At 39.7% G+C, this 21,716-nt stretch overlaps 1 protein-coding gene across 2 annotated transcripts in view; it reads right to left on the reverse strand.

Annotated features, from left to right (window-relative positions):
• Positions 1-21,716, reverse strand: part of LOC124551253 (GILT-like protein 1) — an 81,672-nt gene that overhangs the window by 37,550 nt on the left and 22,406 nt on the right. For both annotated transcript variants that reach the window (XM_047126250.1, XM_047126251.1), the window contains one exon: positions 2,696-2,887. In XM_047126250.1, the coding sequence (XP_046982206.1) occupies positions 2,696-2,887 (192 nt within the window). The remainder of the gene's footprint in view (positions 1-2,695; positions 2,888-21,716) is intronic.

Consider the following 21,716-nt stretch of genomic DNA (forward strand, 5'->3'; position numbering starts at 1 on the left):
TCTCCCAAGATATCATGTTGCAAGGTAGTATTTTATTGTCTCTCGCATCTACAAAAGCAGCTTATGTGATGCTTTATAAAGCCAAGAGAGTGGAAGTGACTGCAGTATGCAGTACTGACATCAATATCGAAATAGAAGCAACTATATGGATAGTATAAGAGTCCAAACTGAGTTTCGTACATTCAGATATTCAACACTAGATCAACATGAAGAATATGAGCAGTCCACATAAGATTCTTGTCAATATGAAGAACTTTGACGATTGGGTCATGATCATTACCTGTCTCTGAATTTCTGACAGTTGAGAGACTGAATGCTGTATTCCCCAGATGATAAGGGCACCCACACCATACATTGTTTAAATAGGGGGCCTGGGTCTAGACCTAGGGGTATGGAGTATTTTTAATAGGAGGTTGGTCCATTTTTCATGGCTTTTTTTTTTATGCTAGTATTCTGATTGCTAAGGGTTTATTTATTGATTGTCATTTTCATTTGTAGTTTACTGTTTCTATTTGAGTTTACATATTCTCATTTTGCCATTTGGAGTTAGTGACTGGAGCTGTGGATTCAAGACAATGGAGTGCCAAGTGGAGAAATCTGAACATTTCTGATATATTCTTATATTGGAGTCCAATACAGACATGACAGCAGTGGAGGCAGCCAGAAACACTTGCGTTGTGCATGGAGGTAATGCCACTGGACAGAGCACGGCAAGAAAATAGTTTTCTTGTTTTAAGGAGGATCATTTTGACATTAGTGACTCTCTGCATTCAGGAAGACCTTTGGGGTTTGATGAAAATAGTTTAGGTGCATTAATCCACAATGACCCATGTCAGTGTATTTGAGAGCTGATAAATATGATTGTGCCAATATCGTGCGACATTTTCATCCACTGGGGAAGGTTCAAAAATCGTGTGTATGGATTATGCATGCTCTAACTCAAAATCAGAAAAATAAGCCAGTGGCATGTGTGCATCTCTGCTTCATCATCATCAATTGGTCATGAACAATCCTGAAAATCCTATGCTGTATTGTTACTGTTAATGAAAAATTGTGTCTTTATGCTGGTATGAGGAATATAAAGGAATGGTTGAGCCCAACAAATCAGCAATTTCCCATACAAAGACCTGTGTGCACCCAGAAAAGATAATGTTATGCAACTGATGGAACAGCAGTGCTGTGGTGTACTACGAATTGCTTCCCGAAGGTTTAACCATCACTGCTGACACTTATTTTGAACAACTGATACGTCTTGCAGATGCAGTGAAGAACAAGACTAGGGAGACTCCGTGAAGTGATGCTACTCCATGATAATGCCCACCCACACTCTGCTAGAAAGACAGAAAATGCTATACAAGAATTGGGTTGTGACATCACTGTGCACTGCAGCCTTCAAGGAACATTTGGATGAAAATGTGCTCTGAACATGTCTTAACAAGTTCTTTGTTTCAAATTCATGGGATATCTATAGTTGTACTGTTGTAAATGGTGAAGGAGAATATATTATTGATGATTAAAGTTTCTGTTATATGTATCTGTTGTGTTTATTAAACTTAGAGAAAAATGCTATGAACTTATGCACCAACCCAATATTATGGAAGACAAATCGCAACTTAAGTAGCCATGAAAGGTTCCAGTTCTAACATTGTACCTGCAAGTACCAACTTTTAAATGATTTTTATGAAAGAAAATTACCTGACTGCATTATAATTCTTTCCTTTCCTTGACAGGTGGGGGCGGAGAGGGCAGCTTGACTCCCTTTTCCCCTGCATATGAGTGCCCTTGGGGCTGAGACCAGACTGACTTTATTAGCAGTTTCTGCTAGGGTGGGTAGTGGAGTTATGAAGACGTGTAGGGAGGCATAGCAAGATAGGGTTGGGGGAAGAAGCTATTGTGCTGCTTTTGGGAGCAATCAGGGACATGGCAAAAACAGGGTAGTAGCCTGTCAGGTGCTGCACGAGGAGGCTGTGTTGGAGGGGGGCAGGAGGAAGAGAGGAGGGTCTAGGGAGATGTGCAGTGGGGGGGAGAGGGGGGGGAGGGGAGGAGGAAGAGGGAGACAGTAGTTGTCTGCAGCTGGAGTGGGAGCAGGGAAGGGTGTATAGGCAAGTGAAGGACAGGGAGTAGTGAAGACTGACATCAGTTCCGGGTTTACAGCAATTCAGAAAAGCTGGTGTTGTTGGGAAGAATCCAGGTGGCATGGACTGTGAAGCAGCCAAGGCAACTACAAGTGAAAATGAGAGGGAAATCCATTGATGGTCACCTTATGATAATTGACCAAAATGATAAACAAATGGCAGATGACAATTACAGAAATGTCAGGAATGGAGCAGACGATGAAATATGCATAATTCTGATGACCAGATATGCTGCATTGTTATACTACACTTTATTTAAATAACATTTACGGGCTTCAAACTGGTACTTTGACCTTACAAAATCCACATTGCACATTCAGTTACATAAACTTTTTCAGTATTAATTTCACTACGGGATATTGGACCATATGTAAATTTCAAGTATATCACTCTGCTAAATTATGCAGTTGAAGGTTCTATGTATGAAGGAGATTATGACAGACTGCTTAGTATTTACAAGAAATAATTTCCATCATCACATCACAGTCATTGATTTTGGGAAAGACAGTACACAGAGAAATACTTGACTAAAATGTGTATGTGAATGTATTTTTACTTACATGTGCTTTCCCATATGGGATGAAAATAGGTCTTATCAGATTTGGGGCTTTTTCATATGCTGGAAGTAACTGGTCGATGATGAAGTCCTGAGAGTCTGGACACTGTGCTTCATAATAAACTCCCACCTCCACTGGTGTTGTGTATGTCCTCCTCCAGTGAGTGTAGTGGTATTTATGCACTGGAGACCATTCCTGAAATATAATTAATGAATTACAAGGTGTACCATTTTCTATTGGAATAAAAATTTCAGAACCTTCCTGCAATGGTGTGCTCTTAACAATGTAGATGATAGTGTAAAATACAGGAGCAAGGGGAAGTAAACCACTTGACACACACTAGCCAATAGTATCCTTCTACCACATCTATCCATTGAACATTTAGCTTTGTTTTTTGTTGTATTGCACATAATGATGGTAGTCTTTTGTCAATGCAGTTTATGTTATAGGTGACACAAACATACGAGAGCAAATGGATGCTTGAATAAAAAGATGGACTGTGTCCATTTTTGGACTTTTGACAAATACATACTTGTGTACTTTTGTTTGTTTGTTGCAAATAATACAAATAACACACTTGAAAACATTATATTAGTTAGAATATCATTAACATTAAACCCCCCCCCCCCCATGAACCACGGACCTTGCTGTTGGTGGGGAGACTTGCGTGCCTCAGCGATACAGATGGCCGTACTGTAGGTGCAACCACAACGGAGGGGTATCTGTTGAAAGGCCAGACAAATGTGTGGTTCCTGAAGAGGGGCAACAGCCTTTTCAGTAGTTGCAGGGGCAACAGTCTGGATGATTTATTGATCTGGCCTTGTAACACTAACCAAAACGGCCTTGCTGTGCTGGTACTGCAAACGGCTGAAAGCAAGGGGAAACTACAGCCGTAATTTTTCCTGAGGCCATGCAGCTTTATTGTATGGTTAAATGATGATGGTGTCCTCTTGGGTAAAAAGGTAAAATAGTTGCTCATTCGGATCTCCGGGCAGGGACTACTCAAGACGACGTCATTATCAGGAAAAAGAAAACTGGCGTTCCACGGATCAGAGCGTGGAATGTCAGATCCCTTAATCGGGCAGGTAGGTTAGAAAATTTAAAAAAGGAAATGGTTAGGTTAAAGTTAGATATAGTGGGAATTGGTGAAGTTCGGTGGCAGGAGGAACAAGACTTTTGGTCAGGTGAATACAGGGTTTTAAATACAAAATCAAATAGGGGTAATGCAGGAGTAGGTTTAATAATGAATAGAAAAATAGGAGTGCGGGTAAGCTACTACAAACAGCATAGTGAACGCATTATTGTGGCCAAGATAGACACGAAGCCCACACCTACTACAGTAGTACAAGTTTATATGCCAACTAGCTCTGCAGATGATGAAGAAATTGATGAAATGTATGATGAGATAAAAGAAATTATTCAGGTAGTGAAGGGAGACGAAAATTTAATAGTCATGGGTGACTGGAATTCAAGAGTAGGAAAAGCGAGAGAAGGAAACGTAGTAGGTGAATATGGATTGTGGCTAAGAAATGAAAGAGGAAGCCGCGTGGTAGAGTTTTGCACAGAGAATAACTTAATCATAGCTAACACTTGGTTCAAGAATCATGAAAGAAGGTTGTATACATGGAAGAACCCTGGAGATACTAAAAGGTATCAGATAGATTATGTAATGGGAAGACAGAGATTTAGGAACCAGGTTTTAAATTGTAACACATTTCCAGGGGAAAATGTGGACTCTGACCACAATCTATTGGTTATGAATTGCAGATTGAATCTCTGTTCCAACAGACCTACTGTTTACCATCTGTTTTCCAAATTTGGTGTGGTGACATGCTACAGTGCATGCCCACCTGCCACACATCTGCTTCAGCAGAAAACATGGATTGGACGCAAGCAAAGTGTACTCCACCACACACTACCTTGTGGCAGCCCTGGTGTTTTCCAGGAGAGAAGCAGGTAATGGAAAGATCTTCCTTACCAGCACTTCCCGCACCAATGCCAAATGATTGACATGCTTACCCAAGTGATACAGTGTTCGATAGTGAGTGTTTCTTGTCCTGTGTGAGCTTGAAGAACGGACTTGCCACAAGGTCCAGTAATGGTATTCTGGACATGCATGGGTGTAAAGAAGATGAAACCAGTGGGTCTATACCGCGAGCTTTGGCTGCTGACATCTATAAAACCCCGATGAGTACTAATGGTGTTTTCTTAGAATTTTGTTCACATTGATCAATTTGAGACTGCTGTTTCTGATTCCGCCCACAGCAGTTTCACGAGATTGGAATTCTTAGTAGTGGTTGTATCATAGTGGATAGTGTGCTGTATGTTGCCCAATAGCTGAAGTGTACCTTGTGCGTGCATGCAAGTTTTCCTCTCTCATATTTTCTAGGTACGGAATCGCTGAGTATAATTTATGACATTTGTGAATCACTACTTGCCACTTGCTGGAGCCGTCAGTTCTGTGAGGCTACTGTGTGCTATACAAATTATTTCCACTGTGTCCATTTTTATCGCAATGTAATTTTACTGTGATGATTTTCCCCTGTTAATTTTTATGTAATTGTGGCCTGTTCCAATGGAGGAATTTAAAAATCCAAAGCACTTTCCATGTCCTGTTTACTATTTTCCCCACTGAAACCTATATGTACTAGCGCACATAGGGCTGTGTGTGCAAGGTTAGTGAGGAAATTATTTCTCACTTACACATCTCACCAACCCTACTTACATCCACACACTGTATACCCTCTCCCTAGGCCATTCTAACAGGTTCCCTCTCCCAGACAACATAATTTTCCCTGACCTTTACTTCTACTATCAGATGTAATCTGCACTCTACCCTCTGCCACATCAGGGTTCCCCATCCCCTTCTCACTCTCTACTGTTCTTCCCTCATTATTGTACCATCACCCACATCCTAATTACAGCTATCCCATATAGTATGTTTCCCTATCATCCACCCATCCACTATCACCAGTCCTTGTGCTTTATTGCTGTTCCCCACCTTACACCATCGGAACCACTCAAACTCTTTGCTCCTGAATTATCCTCTACCAGTGCTAGTTCTTCTTGATGAAGTGAACTCTGTCACCAGTTTTACTAGTATTGTAGCCATCATTTTAAACTCACTTGTAAATATTTTACCAGTTTTAATATTTGAAACTTATTGTACTAACATACATGTTGGTGGCTGAAGAGTGACATATACAGGGTGGTGTATGAAATGCGTTACCACTTGTTTCATACAAAATTTATGATTGCACTCAATATCCCGTTGACCTCCTCAACAGCAATAGTAGTAAAACCGGGAGAAAGAAAGGAGTTACAAAATGACATGTAATTCACAATACTGTTGCTATGAGACCAGTGTTTACAATGTGGTCAACAATGGATGACTCACACTGCAGCAACGATTGGGAGTTGTGTTAATTTTTCACAAAACAAAAAGTCTTGTTGTGACAGACAGTTTCGACAACGGTTTGCAGAAAAACCATTCACAGTCTGTATGGTCAATTTGTATGGGAAAAATCAATATTGGAAGCAAAGTTAGCTCAGCTGAAGCCTGTTTGTTCACTAGACAAAATTAAAGTAGTACGAGTTACTCTACAGACAAACCTCAGCAAATCATGCAGAAAGGCAGTATTGTAACTGGGTATACCTACATGCTCCATTCAACAGATTCTTAAAAGTGAACTCCAAATGTACCTGTATAAGGTAATCTCTGCTCGGAAGCTCACTGCATAACACAAGCAGCAAAGCGTGTCATTTGCCTGCTGGGCAGAGGATAGGCTTTTCAGAAAAGGCACATTTTAATTTGGATGGTGTGGTTAACAAACAAGATGTACATTTTTGGGCTATTGAAAAACCACAAGTGCTTCATGAACAACAACATCATGCTCCAAGGATTACTGTGTGAGTTGCAATTCCCAGTCACAGAGTTACAGGCCCTTTTATCTTTGAAGAAACTGAACAGTGCGCGTTATCTGAGTGTGCTACACAACAACCATGTTCCACAGCTTCTTGCTACTGCATCGCCCCTCAAAAAACACACAGTGGTTCATGAAAGACGGGGCAAGGCCAGATACTGCAAACACTATGTTTATTTCTCATATGAGCATTTTGACATGTGGATCATTTCACTCAGATTTCCAGGTCACTTCAATGAAAGACAATTTTGGTCCACGAACAGATGGGACCTCAATCCATGTGGCTTCTTTCTTTGAGGATACCTAGATGAAACAATTTTCCTGAAACATCCACATGATATAATGGTGCTCAGATGCCTAATTCTTCAAGTTCACAATGATATCACAGAATACATGTGCCATAGGATTATTGCTGAAATCAGTGTGTGTGTTAAGGAAGTTACGAATCAATAGTGGACATACTGAACACGTGCTGAGTTAGAACAGTACTTCATAAATCGTTTGCCACGGTAGTATTTGTTCCACTGAGTTTGTCTTGACAGTAAACTGTTCATTCAAAAACAAAGCAGTGCATTTCATGTACCACCATATAGTAGCACTGGTAGACAAACCTCACTCACAACAGTCAAGGGAATGTATGAACAAAATGCTGAAGATGTCAAATCATGTGCATAGCATTTAGATCCAGCTAACATTGAGCAGCTCCATATATTTATGTTAAAACAATATTGTTGTTGTTGTTGTCTTCAGTCCTGAGACTGGTTTGATGCAGCTCTCCATCCTACTCTATCCTGTGTAAGCTTCTTCATCTCCCAGTACCTACTGCAGCCTACACCCTTCTGAATCTGCTTAGTGTATTTATCTCTTGGTATCCCTCTACGATTTTTACCCTCCACGCTGCCCTCCAGTACCAAATTGGTGATCCCTTGATGCCTCAGAACATGTCCTACTAACCGGTCCCTTCTTCTAGTCAAGTTGTGCCACAAACTCCTCTTCTCCCCCATTTTATTCAATACCTCCTCATTAGTTATGTGATATAACCATCTAATCTTCAGCATTCTTCTGTAGCACCACATTTCGAAATCGTCTATTCTCTTCTTGTCTAAACTATTTATTGACCATGTTTCACATCCATTCATGGCTACGCTCCATACAAATACTTTCAGAAACGACTTCCTGACACTTAAATCAATACTCGATGTTAACAAATTTCTCTTCTTCAGAAACGCTTCCCTTGCCATTGCCAGTCTATATTTTATATCCTCTCTACTTCGACCATCATCAGTTATTTTGCTCCCTAAATAGCAAAACTCCCTTACTACTTTAAGTGTCTCATTTCCTAATTTAATTCCCTCAGCATCACCCAACTTAATTCAACTACATTCTATTATCCTCATTTTGCTTTTGTTGATGTTCATTTTGTACCCTCCTTTCAAGACACTGTCCATTCTGTTCAACAGCTCTTCCAAGTCCTTTGCTGTCTCTGACAGAATCACAATGTCATCGACAAACCTCAAAGTTTTTATTTCTTCTCCATGGATTTTAATACCTACTCCGAACTTTTCTTTTGTTTCATTCACTGCTTGCTCAATATACAGAATGAATTGCATCGAGGAGAGGCTACAACCCTGTCGCACTCCCTTCCCAACCACTACTTCCCTTTCATGCCCCTCGACTCTTATAACTGCCATCTGCTTTCTGTACAAATTATAAAAAGCCTTTCGCTCCCTGTATTTTACCCCTGCCACCTTCAGAATTTGAAAGAGAGTATTCCAGTCAACATTGTCAAAAGCTTTAAGTCTACAAATGCTAGAAACGTAGGTTTGCCTTTCCTTAATCTTTCTTCTAAGATAAGTCGTACGGTCAGTATTGCCTCACGTGTTCCAACATTTCTACGGAATCCCAACTGATCTTCCCCGAGGTCGGCTTCTACCAGTTTTTCCATCCTTACATACTGCATTTTTGTATTTTCTCCTTTCATCAATTAAATTCAGTATATCTTCTGTTACCCAAGGATTCCTACTAGCCCTCATCTTTTTACCTACTTGATCCTCTGCTGCCTTCACTATTTCATTCCTCAAAGCTACCCATTCTTCTTCTACTGTATTTCTTTCCCCCATTCCTGTCAATTGTTCCCTTATGCTCTCCCTGCAACTCTGTACAACCTCTGGTTCTTTCAGTTTATCCAGGTCCCATCACCTTTTTGCAGTTTCTTCATTTTTAATCTACTGTTCATAACCAATAGATTGTGGTCAGAGTCCACATCTGCCCCTGGAAATGTCTTACAATTTAAATCCTGGTTCCTAAATCTCTGTCTTACCATTATATAATCTATCTGATTCCTTCTAGTATCTCCCGGATTCTTCCATGGATACAACCTTCTTTCATGAATCTTGAACCAAGTGTTAGCTATGATTAAGTTATTCTCTGGGCAAAATACCAGGCAGCTTCCTCTTGCATTTCTTAGTCCCAACCCATATTCACCTACTACGTTTCCTTCTCTTCCTTTTCCTACTGTCGAATTCCAGTCACCCATGACTATTAAATTTTCGTCTCCCTTCACTACCTGAATAATTTCTTTTATCTCATCATACATTTCATCAATTTCATCATCATCTGCAGAGCTAGTTGGCATATAAACTTTTACTACTGTAGTAGGCGTGTGCTTTATGTCTATCTTGGCCACAATAATGCGTTCACTATGCTCTTTGTAGTAGCTTACCCATACTCCTAATACTCCTATTTTTTTATTCATTAGTAAACCTACTCCTGCGTTACCCCTAATTGATTTTATATTTGTAACCCTGTATTTGCCTGACCAAAAGTCTTGTTCTCCTGCCACCGAACTTCACTAATTCCCACTATATCTAGCTTTAACCTATCTATTTCCCTTTTTAAATTTTCTTACGTACCTCCCCGATTAAGGGATCTGACATTCCACGCTCCGATCCGTAGAACGCCAGTTTTCTTTCTCCTGATAACGACGTTCTCCTGAGTAGTCCCCGCCCGGAGATCCGAATGGGGGACTATTTTTACCTCCGGAATATTTTACCCAAGAGGACGCCATCATCATTGAACCATACAGTAAAGCTGCATGGCCTCGGGAAAAATTACGGCTGTAGTTTCCCCTTGCTTTCAGCCGTTCGCAGTACCACAACAGCAAGGCTGTTTTGGTTAGTGTTACAGGGCCAGATCAGTCAATCATCCAGACTGTTGCCCCTGCAACTACTGAAAAGGCTGCTGCCCCCCTTCAGGAACCACACGTTTGTCTGGCCTCTCAACAGCTACCCCTCTGTTGTGGTTGCATCTACAGTACGGCTATCTGTATCGTTGAGGTATGCAAGCCTCCCCACCAATGGCAAGGTCCATGGTTCATGGGGGGAAGTAAAAAAACAATATTACAAATGATGAAAATAAGGATTTGGGCAATATTCTGTGCCAGAGTATTATATTATGCTTTATGATTCTCAAACTTGTCTGATGATTTACACCATGTTGTGCCATCTCCTATGATGCTGCTGAATAGGTCTTTAGACAAGTGGAGAAATGTAATTATTGTTTGTCTTTCATTGTTTAGTACTGTACATAAAATAATCAGATTTACTGACACTTCATGACTATGTGTGTGCTCTTTTTTAAAGTAGTTGTAGTAGAACATAAATTTCATATAAAATAAATGTGAAAACATCATTGTATGGATAATATCCTATCTGCTGTCCACGTATATAGGAGGAAATCCCTCATGCTCATGCAGATCCAGCTTTTCCTAATATCCCCTCCTTCCACCCCGCTCCAAACATAACTTCCTGCCATAGCCATATCTAGGATTTTAATAATAAGAGCATCAAACCACATAAAATGATTTAATATAGTAAGAATTTGTTTACATCATGGCTTAGTATAATACTTTAGTATAACTTTCAAAGAAACTGGATATCAGAGAAATGAAATTAAATCTGCAGCAGTGTTCACAATTAATCAGTATGTAAAAAATTAACATTGAACATAAAGAAAACAAACTGTACATACTTCATGATAAAGAAGGAAAATGACTGTTGCTTTAAGTGTAGATGGTAAATCTATAGACTGTACACCAAACACCAAGTTTTTAATGATGAATACGGGTTGTCATTTAACACTGAATGAACACGCAGAGTCAAAAAGATAAAAAGAATGTCATCAGCATGTTATGTTCTTAAAGTTCTACCACCAGTTTGTAACAGGCAGTGTCTTGGAGTGACATAATATTCCTATGTACACTCAGTTCATAGCTATTATATTCTTTTGTGGGTATCAAAAGCACAAAACATGCACATAATTTTTAAACTGCAGAACTGACCCAACTAGAAAGAGTTATTGGTCTCATTGTAGAGAACTATTTAAAAAATTTGGTATCCCTACTGCATAAAGTGTGTGCATCTATTAATCTGTAGTCATGATAGTGATGATGGTGATGATGATGATGATGATGATGATGTACTATACTCCAAGGAGCGTAGGGGACGATGCGGGAGACTCGCACCATCGACTAGGCAAGGTCCTAACAGAGACTGTTTGCCATTGCCTTCCTCTGACCGTAATGGGGATGAATTATGATGATGAAGACGACACGATTCCCAGTCATCTCGAGGAAGGGAAAATCCCTGACCCCATCAGGAATCGAACATGCTACCGCAAGACCAAGAGCTGTAGTACATATCAGCAAAAAACATTATTAAGTATTTTGCTAATATTTCTATATATAGCCATGGAAATCATTGAACAACAGCCAGTTAGGAAATACATAATTACCAAGGAAAACCAACTAAAAACCTCAAAATAGCATTTTCTATCAGAGAAGAAGATTGTATAAGAAACTGCCCAAGGAGATTACCAAGATTACTAAAATACAGCTGTTTAAAAAGGTAGCTAAAACATTCTTCATAAGTGATGCATACTACACAGATATTACTTAGAGGACTCAGATGCAGATGCCAATGTAGAGTTAATAGGTAATGAAGAGGGACAACTTAAGTACCTTATCATGTTACAATACACGAGTGCAGTGTAATGCTTTTATAAGAAAATCATGTACCCAGATGCAAAGAGCATGGTTGTAATATCTTAATATCTTATCATTCTCCTGAGTTCAACACCTCACTCATCATCTGGGGGGGGGGGGGGGGGTGCTGTCTCAGTTTTTCAGGTGGATTGAGGGGAGGACATGAAGATGTGTGTGGGGCACAGCTGCATGTTTATGGGCCTGGAGTCAGTTTTCCAAACAGACTGGAGTTAGTGCAAGGGAGACAGCAGCATGTTTTTGATTACAAACCCTATTCATTGTGATATGATACCTGGAAGGATAAATATACAAATAAATTGCAGTAAAGAGATATACATTTTATTATAATTACAAAAATATGCATCTGAAAATATGTAATTCTATTTACTGAAGAACTGTAATTGCGACAGTCTCTCAAAATTGAAAATATAATTTACATGATACAAAATCGAAGTGTACAGTCACAATTATCATATTTCACTTAACACTATGCACGTGAATACATGTCGGCAGACTACAGCTATGTTAGCATGTAAATAGTGGGATGCCGTTTCTTTCAGACCTTTCTGCCTGCATTCGGAAATTTGTCTTCTTCTTCTTCTTCTTCTTCTTCTTTTCTTTTAGTTGAGGTTCTTACCCTTTCTGTCATGCCTTACTCAGCTTCCTGTAGTTTGTCGATTCTACCTGTGGACTCTCAATCTGTATCAGGTTCGATCTTGCCAGCAGGTATGATCATCCTGTGAGTAGCTGCGTCTACCTGACTGGAATGTTTCTTTCAGCTAATGATGCTGCAAGCCCACACATGTGGCCTGGCTCTCAGGCAAGCAATTGGGAAGGGCACTGTACTGAACATGTCTCATAATTTTCTAGAATTATTTCCCATTTTCAAACACTTAGCGGATCAACTGATTTTTATTTGGTCCCATCGGATTACAACATGTACAGAGCGTACGTTTAATATAGGATGAGTCAATGTCTACACATTTCGAGGGTGTGCCAACAAGTAATGCCTCTGGTTTTTTTTTCCCTCTCTCTCTATGTTGGATGAGGCCTACCACTGTCATGCATGACCCAAGCTGCAACCCTCTACCACTAGAGGGCTGTCAATTGTTGTAATATGGCCCCTTGCGGGCACCTATGCCTCACGTTCAGGAAAATTCTCAGCACTGTCAATAATATAAGGAACAAGACATACACACTGATTAACATGCATGCGCCGAGAGATGACTACAACTCTAAAAACCCATGGGTTACAAGACTTCTGAAAGACAGAATTCCCAAACATCAGACCAAGATTCTGCTAGGTGATTTTAATGGTCCATTACGGAATGAAAACAAAGCAGAATCACATGACCATACACTGCCCATGACAGTCCCAATAAAAATGGCAAACCCCTCAGAAGCTCCAGCCAAAATTTTAATCTACACATTATGTCCACACAGTTACAGAAACCCACTCATAAACAAGACACATGGAAAATCCACAGTGAAAAACTAAGAATTGGAGACTCACCACATTGATATCTACAGGAGGAACATCAATGAAGTCCCCAATGTAAAAACCAGGTAAAGCTTCTTCGAATCAGACCATCACTATCTCAAACATCAAGGCCAAATTGTTACCAACAGGAAATGGACAAGAGTAACCAAGATTACCTGGACTGGTTCCAAATATTTAGAACTCAATGAGAAGACTATCACTGAATAACTCTCTAGGGTGGATACTGTGAACTGATCTGAACTCACAGAGAAACTGAAGCAAACAATAAAATTACATTAAATGCAGAGAAAGAAGGAAATGTTGGTAGCAGAACATCATATGTGATCAATCTGTAAAATGTACAGTTAAAGCATAGGCTTACCATACATCTGAGATTAGTCCAGACAGCCCTGGATTTTTAGTGCAGTCAGAAGTTGTAAAAATGAGTGAGGTTCAAGAATTTTATAACTTGCACGAATTTTTTTTAAATTTTAGACCTATATGTTTGATATCACATTTTTAAATATTCCCTTTCTCAGCCAGCCATGGAGCACCGACATCAATGGGGTGGTGTGGCTGTCATTTTGGCCACAACTTTACACTCACAGATAGTCATTTGGCAACACAACTGGGGCAGGGGCATAGTGAGAGGGAGGTGAGGGAGTCTATCATGCCCTAGGTGCCACTTGCAGACGGGCACCAAATGGTCTTCAAATAGACAAGCTTTTCCGGAAATAATTATTACAGTCGATTCTATATATCACTACATGCATTTCTTAAGGGGGAGGGGGTTCCAATAAAGTCTAGTGTTGTACCCCAGGCACCAAGGAGAGGGCGGGCAAAGGTAGCCCAATGAAGTGTTGTGCCGAAAGAGGTGGGTGGAGGCCACCACAACAAAGCGTTGTCCCCCAAGCGCCAGTTATGTTAGCTATGCCACTGAACTATGGTAATGGGTTTGTTGTTATCGTGTGTGAAATAACTTGTCTACAGGTTTTTGTTCATTTTATCTCTATTTGTTGGGAATACAAATTTTTGAAACTGTATAAAGACAGTAGCATGGAATTGCTTATGGCACACTATGTAGAGTGGATGGAGAATTATGTGGCTGGTAGATGCGCAATCGGCAAGGCATGTGTGGGGAGAGCGGTAATGGTGTGGTTTATGCTGCGTTCACAGGGGAACCATCATCAGAGGTCGTCCGATATCATCGGTCGACAGCATGGTCATAGTGCGTCCGACCTCCTCCTTGCTTTCACCGATCAAATATTAAATGCATTGAATAACCGAACATCACCCACTGGGATATTTTGTGATCTCTCAAAGGCTTTTGATTGTGTGAATCATGAAATTCTTGTAGATAAGCTCAAGCATTGTGGTATGAGTGGAACAGTGCACAAACGGTTTAATTCATATTTAAATGGAAGAATGCAGCAGGGTGAAATTAACAGTACAGATACTCTGAAAAAAAAAAAATCAATCAAGAATGGTGTCCCACAGGGTTTAGTCTTGGATCCCTTATTGTCCTTTATATTACTTCGCCACAATTTCTCCATCACATAATTCCTTAGTGCTGGGATGAGATAGCGTGTTATCAGTCAAAAGGATTGCAAGGGGAGACACTAGATTTTCCTTAGAGAGTCATCGAACAGAGGGAACAAACTGGCCGTGAAACCGTTCTTAGAACAGCTTACCACCCATCTATGCTTCTTTCTGGTTGCGATAATATACGGGCAGGGACTTCATGTTGCAATTTCACTAAAAGACTCATCACCATTCATTAACTTGTTCAGGTAAAGAGCCTTCTCTTGAACCAGTGCTCCACTCAAAGGAGTTCCCCTTTCTCTTTCTTGCGTAAACCAAACGAAAAGAGCTTCATCCACTTTATCGTACTGGGACTGTTTCAAAGTCTGCCGAATTTCGAGTGTTTTTCCCGAAAACGTTGCACAGGTCTGTTCAAGCTTCACTCGGTTCTTCTTCCAATCACAAATGGTTGATTTACGAACATCCAGTTCTGTTGCCAGTTCAGATACATTCTCACCATTGTCTATCCGCTTCAAAGCATACAGTTTTTTTTTTTTTTTTAATAGAGTTAACGTTGTATGTTTCCGTTTACATATGTGAAAAACCACTTGTAAACGGTGCTGACTCCTTGGAAAGTGGTTATAGCAAAGTAAGTGAATTTGTACAGGAAAGCATTGGTACTGCAAACGGTAAACAAACGGTTTTGGCGGCAGATAAACATAAACACCATATTGTGGTTAATGTGCTGTGCAACCCGACTCACACATCCAAAACAACTGTCAGTGATCGAGAAAACGACGCTGATGAATGCTGTAATAATGTAAGTAGTGACAGAAACTGTTCAAATCTCTTTCTACAACAAGGAAAACAGATCATTCCAGACGAAAAAACTCCAACCGTAAATTGCAATCTAACTGAAATCATGGAATCAAACGAGTGTTTTGATGTAAACAATGTATCGGTCAACAAAACAGGATCAGGTGTTAATAAAGACGAAAATTGTCTCTACAACTCTGCAGATTCGTCAGAAAATAAACTCTCACCCCATACAGAGTGGCGTGTAGTAAGTTCTAGGAAAAGAAATGTTCGCCATAGGGACAAGAAAACCCCAACAACTTCTGCTGAACAAGAAACAAATAACACAGCGCTAAATACAGCTGCACCATGCAAACTGCCACAGACAGTGACTATCAGATCAACTCCTCCAACCAATGCCATTTCAGTAGTTGGAAATTCAAGTGTTAGGAAAAATATAATAATAGGCACTGGTGATGACCACAGAATGCTGTATGGGGAAACGTGAGTATGGTTTCATTTGGGAAATGTGAAAAGTGGAACGACAGCAGAAAACGTAATTAACTTTTTGAAGAAAATCCTACCAGGTCATAGCAACTTTCACGTAGAGAAATTGGAATCTAAGGGTGTAAATAGTAGTTCTAAGATTGGTGTAGACTTTCATCTAAAGGCAAGCTAATGGAGACCAACCAATATGCCAATAAAATAGATTATGAAGTTAAAAGCAAGGATCACTGTACAAGAATGTTGCTAGTACTGAAAACAATACCCCTATAATCATTGCAAGTGTAAATGTGCAGTGCATAAGACCCAAAATGGATCTCCTATCATTTTTTATAGAAGAAATTAAACCAGATGTTTTATGTATTTGTGAACACTGGCTAGCTGAAGCAGAAGGTGATTCCTATAAATCTGTTGAATACTTAGACATGGCCAGTGCTTGGTTTTGAAGAACTGCAACCCACGGTGGGGTCTCTGTCAATGCCAACAGTGATTATAGCATCAAGGAAATTGATTTAAGCCGTTTTTGTGAGGATTGTGATCTTGAATTAGCTGCACTGTTATTAGCAAATATTGATTTACTTGTTATTGTTTAACATTCACCAGATGGTAACTTTGAGAACTTTATTGGACATATGGAGAACTGTTTGTGTTACCCAACACGCCTGAAGTAAAAAATCACACTGTCTGGAGATTTCAACATACACATAGGTGATGGAGATACCAGAGAGAGGGTCTTTATGAGATTAATTACCAGTTATGGGTTGTTTATTGCAAATAAGCTCCCAACAAGGGAGGGTGCATGCCTTGACACCATAATCACCAACCTCAACATCTGGGACTATAAACTCAGTGTAGTTGAACCTATGACAGCAGATCACTGTGCGCTAGTAATGGGACCCAGTATGAGGAGCAAACTGCAGATAAGCACATGGCATTCAAACCACACATTCAAAAGAAGATTTGTTAAAGAAGAGAGACTAAATGATCTCAAGCAGCTCTGTCTTGTGTAAACTGGCAGCAGAAAATTGCAGAGTTAGCAGGCAGTGATTCTTTCTTATCTCTGTTCCAAACCTTAAAAGCAATATTTGATGACATGTTTCCGGTAAGACCAGTAAAGAATTCTGTGGACGAATCACAAGGCAGGCAGAAAGTTATCAATGTGAAACAATGGTACACACCCGAGCTCAATAAATTGAAGTGTATTGTAACAATGTGCAAGGACCGAATGAAATCAGCTTTAGATATTCCAGCTAAAGAATTACATCACCAGAGCTACCTAAAAGCCAAAAAAGCTTATAGGAAGGCAGTAGAGGAAGCAAAAAAAGAAATATAATGATACATACATTAAAGAGGCCCAAAATCCTTGTAAAGCTGCCTGGAATCTTGAAAATGAGAACAGAAAGAAGACTACCTCCTGCTTGAATTCATGCAGCCCTGATGACTTCAATGAATATTTTGTCAGAATAGTGGAAAAGACAGTGAGTGAAATTCAACACTCTGACCTAGATCCAACTGCAAACATAAGAAATGCAGACAGTTGCAGTATTAAAAACTGGAAGGAAGTACACCCTGAATACATGATGAAAATTGTGAACTCCTACAAACACTCAGAAATTGTAGACGTCTATGACATGTCCTGCACACTGCTAAAGAAAATTATTGCAGAATTAGCTCAGCCACTAGCAATAGTAATAAACAAATGTCTATCTTCTGGTGTCATCCCATATATGTAAGAAGGGGGATCTATGCGAGGTGTCCAGCTTCAGACCAATCTCAGTGATACCAGTACTAGCCCAAGTTACTGAGTCTGTGATACACTGCCAGGTACTGAATTACTTTGAGATAAACAACTTATTCCAAAACACACAGCACGGATTCCACAAAGGGAGATCAACAGTGACAGCCACACTGGACTTATTAAAAACGATTCGACAGAGTTTTGAAGAGAGAGAGAGAGAGAGTGTGTGTGGCACTGACACTCTGTAACCTTTGCAAAGCCTTTGACTGCATCTCACACACAACACTAATAGCCAAGTTAAGATGATATGGTGCTTGAGGTGTTGTTCTATCAACACTCCAATCTTATTTGGAAAACCGAAAGCAGGTAGTATCAGTGCACGGAGCAACTTCTCTTGAACAAAAAATGGAACATTGAGTGCCCCAAGGATCAGTCTTAGGACCTCTCCTATTCCTCATATATGTCAATGGTACGAGCTGTAATAGTCAAATGTTGCAGTTTGCAGATGACACTACCCTTATTGCCAAAGGACATACAGCCACAGAAGCTCTTGGTGCATCAAATTTGATGTTTGAAGAAATAAAAGAATGGTTCATCATAAATAAAATGAAGATCAACGAAGAAAAACCCAACATTTGATATGCAGTCTAACCAACATTTAAGAGCAAGAAAACGTGGAGACTGTCAGACTACTGGACTTCAAGATTGACAGTAAACTCTCCATGAATGATCACACTGCATATGTATGCACCAAATTTTCTCGTGCGATATTAACTCCTGAGGGAGCTGAAGAGGGTAATAACTGACCAGTTTCTCACAATAGTCTATTATGCACTCTTCAACAGCCACATTAGCTATGGACTGTTGTTGTGGGGACACTCCTCAGGCTACAAAGATGTGTTGCTATTACAACAAAAAAAAGCCATCAGGATCATATCCTCTAGCAAAAGACTGGACCACTGTAAGCCTATTTTCACCAGGCTAGGCATAATGTATATGTTTTTCTGCCTCATTTATATAAAATAAAATCAAAGGGATTTTAGCATAAGACAAGAAATACATAATCATGACACTCGCTGTAAGAGGAACATTGAAGTGCCAAGGTGTCGCCTATCAAGCACACAAGACAGCTTTCCAACAGTCGCCCTAAAAATGTACAATCGAGTGCCTTCAGAAGTGAAATCCCTGCCACCTGAATTATGTTGGAAAAAAATTGCTCAGGACTTGAAACAACATGCACTATATTCTTTGGAAGAGTTTTTCAACAGTGGTTCTAGTGAATGGACAAAATAAATATTGTTATGTTTTATATATAATTTTGCCTAAATTTAATCTTCTTTTTATGTTCTCAGCTAACTTCACATTTAATTTTGTGGTTTACTTAAAGTACATATTTTGCCAAAACGAAACTTTGTGTGTGTGATCTACATGGTTTTGTAAACATTTTGCTTTATGGTATTTTCAATTGCTGCTATGAAGTTTTACTTTCCTGTTTAGTTATATTTCATGTTCTCTATGTTCTATGTGTTTTTATGCACTGCATAAATATTTGCTTTTATTTGTAATATAAATTTTGTATATGGTGTTGTATAAATGTTAGTTGATTAACATTGTATTTGTGACGCAGTCTGTTCAGCCATGGCTGGTAAACGACGAAGATATAGTAATAAAGAGACGAAAATATGTACACCACTACACGTGAACGAATACAATACAACTGTTGCGCGTGCAAGCGATCGATAACTAACATAACCAAGCGCTTTGCAAGCCAACTGGCAGTGCACTGACTTCAGACACTACAAAGGTCTCAACAATGCACAACAACAAGGGCAGGTAGTGAGAGTGAGCCATTGTTCCCACACTAGTTCCCATTTGTTACCACGGTGTACCTACTTATCTGCTTGGTATACTTCATTCTTGAAACTCGTCACCGTAATTCCGGCTAATCCGAACAAGGTCCGGTCACAATTAGTTCGGATTAACGGTACTCTACTGTATATGAAATGACTGGAAAAACGTTCTGTTTCATAATCGAGACAATTCATGACGACTTTGTAAAGCAAGTTATAAACATACTGTTTCGCTGTATTTGCTTAAATATGTGCAGCTGTACGTCAGTTAACATTCAGCGGCCGTCATATAGCACATGATTGATAGACAAGTGTAAAGCGTAACGTAAGATTCTTTGATAACCTAAAGCACTTGAAAGCGGAAATACCGTACATCATATTTACAAACCCTTTCATATTAACAGAGTGACTACCTACTGGCTTAAAACGCCAGTAAGCAGCAGTAATGATTTGTAGACAACTAATGACAACCTATGACAAAAAGATCCGGTACAGTAGCTGTAATCATATTTAATACACCACCATTTTCATTTGAACGAATTATTTCTTGAGGTTATAGTCTATGCCTAAGATTTCCAATCAAGATTTTGCCTATTTGAGGTTTCGAATAAACCTGCGATTTCAGTCCATAGATTTTGAGTTATATCCCGATGACGATATTTTCGTCCTCAGTAAGCCACAAACTCGCTCTTTCTTGGACTAAACCTGTCAGTTTCTCATGCTCCATATTTCGTGTGCGAGAACATCAATCGATTTGACCGAAGAAAACAAACTGATTTGAATTTCACTGATTGTCGGCCGAAGTCTATACGTTCGGAGGATAAGATCGGCTATAGGCTTGCGTAATGATTTGAAAAGACCGGCGGAATCCACCAATATGGGAGCCACTGTGACTGCAATCTTACTGGAAGGCGCTGTAGGGGAAATGCCGTTCTAAACCGAAGCCTACACTCATATATTCTGTAAATATTAAGTGGAGCTCCTAAACGCCAACACTTGCAGATCTACTTTCAGTTCTGTAAATATTAAGTGGAGCTCAAGGGCGTACCCAGGATCTGAGCTGGGGGGGGGGGGGGGGGCAGGTCATATTAATGTCAGGAAACAAGGACTCGAGACAACATACAGCACTTCTTATTAAATAAAACAGTAAACTAGTGGAAAACTGCTATTAATAAACATCTTAAATACAAGAATGCACTTGTACAATCCGAGAAAACATGCAGCATTTATTATGAAATGAAACAGTGAACTATTAAAAAACTGCGAATATCTTCTGGGGGGGGGGGGGGGCAGCTGCTAGGGTGTTCACACTGTCTCACTTCACTAAGATGGTGAGCAGATGCAATTGCGAGAGAATTCTGAAACGGTGGTATGTAAACTTTATTAAGTCAGGAATTGAGGAACAGTAAGGTTAATAGTTTATGAAACAGCACATCCTCGGTACAAATTAAACTATTAAGTTTTGTTTAACAATCATATGGTGAAATACTCTCCTTTTTGCATACTATTATTTGCCAAAATCTCATTCCTATATCTCAAATCGTTTATGAAATATGAGGAATGTTGTGGATATTTCACTCTGTATCACTGGGGCGCGCGATCGCAAATAAGTATAGTACATCAGATCAGTTTTCTCGAGATTCGTGACAGAGACCTTTACCCAACTGTAAAGAAAATTCAGTATGGTAGCTAAATTTCTTATACAGAAAGATACTTTTTAAGATGCACCAAACACTAAACCATAGCGATTCCTCTTTTTCAGTGTAAACTTTTTTCGAATTTCGCGTGGTGTCTTGCTTACGTGCAAACATCACAATAATTACGACAATTAACGAAATGATGGGCACATCTTCATTAAGTTGACATATAAAGCTATAAGTGACGCGAAAACTAAATTTTTTTCCCGAACAGTTTGTGTGAAATCGCTTGAGAGATCGCTGGGTGTGCGCCTCGATGATGTCGTCGCCGACGGACCGAAGGGGGTCAAACACTGAACAAAAGAATGAACTCGCCCACTGCATGGGGCGGAAACTGGTCACTGCGCATCCTATTTGCAAGGACTCTATTCGAGAATTTTGCAGGTAAAGGTAGGAGACCACAACCACGTAAACAGCTAAACATGACAAACGTTTCTACATTTTTAATGGCCGTCCGTGGTGACAGAGCGGTTAT

This window comes from Schistocerca americana, chromosome 9, assembly GCF_021461395.2.
Source record: "Schistocerca americana isolate TAMUIC-IGC-003095 chromosome 9, iqSchAmer2.1, whole genome shotgun sequence".
In the NCBI taxonomy this organism is placed as follows: Eukaryota; Metazoa; Arthropoda; class Insecta; order Orthoptera; family Acrididae; genus Schistocerca; species Schistocerca americana.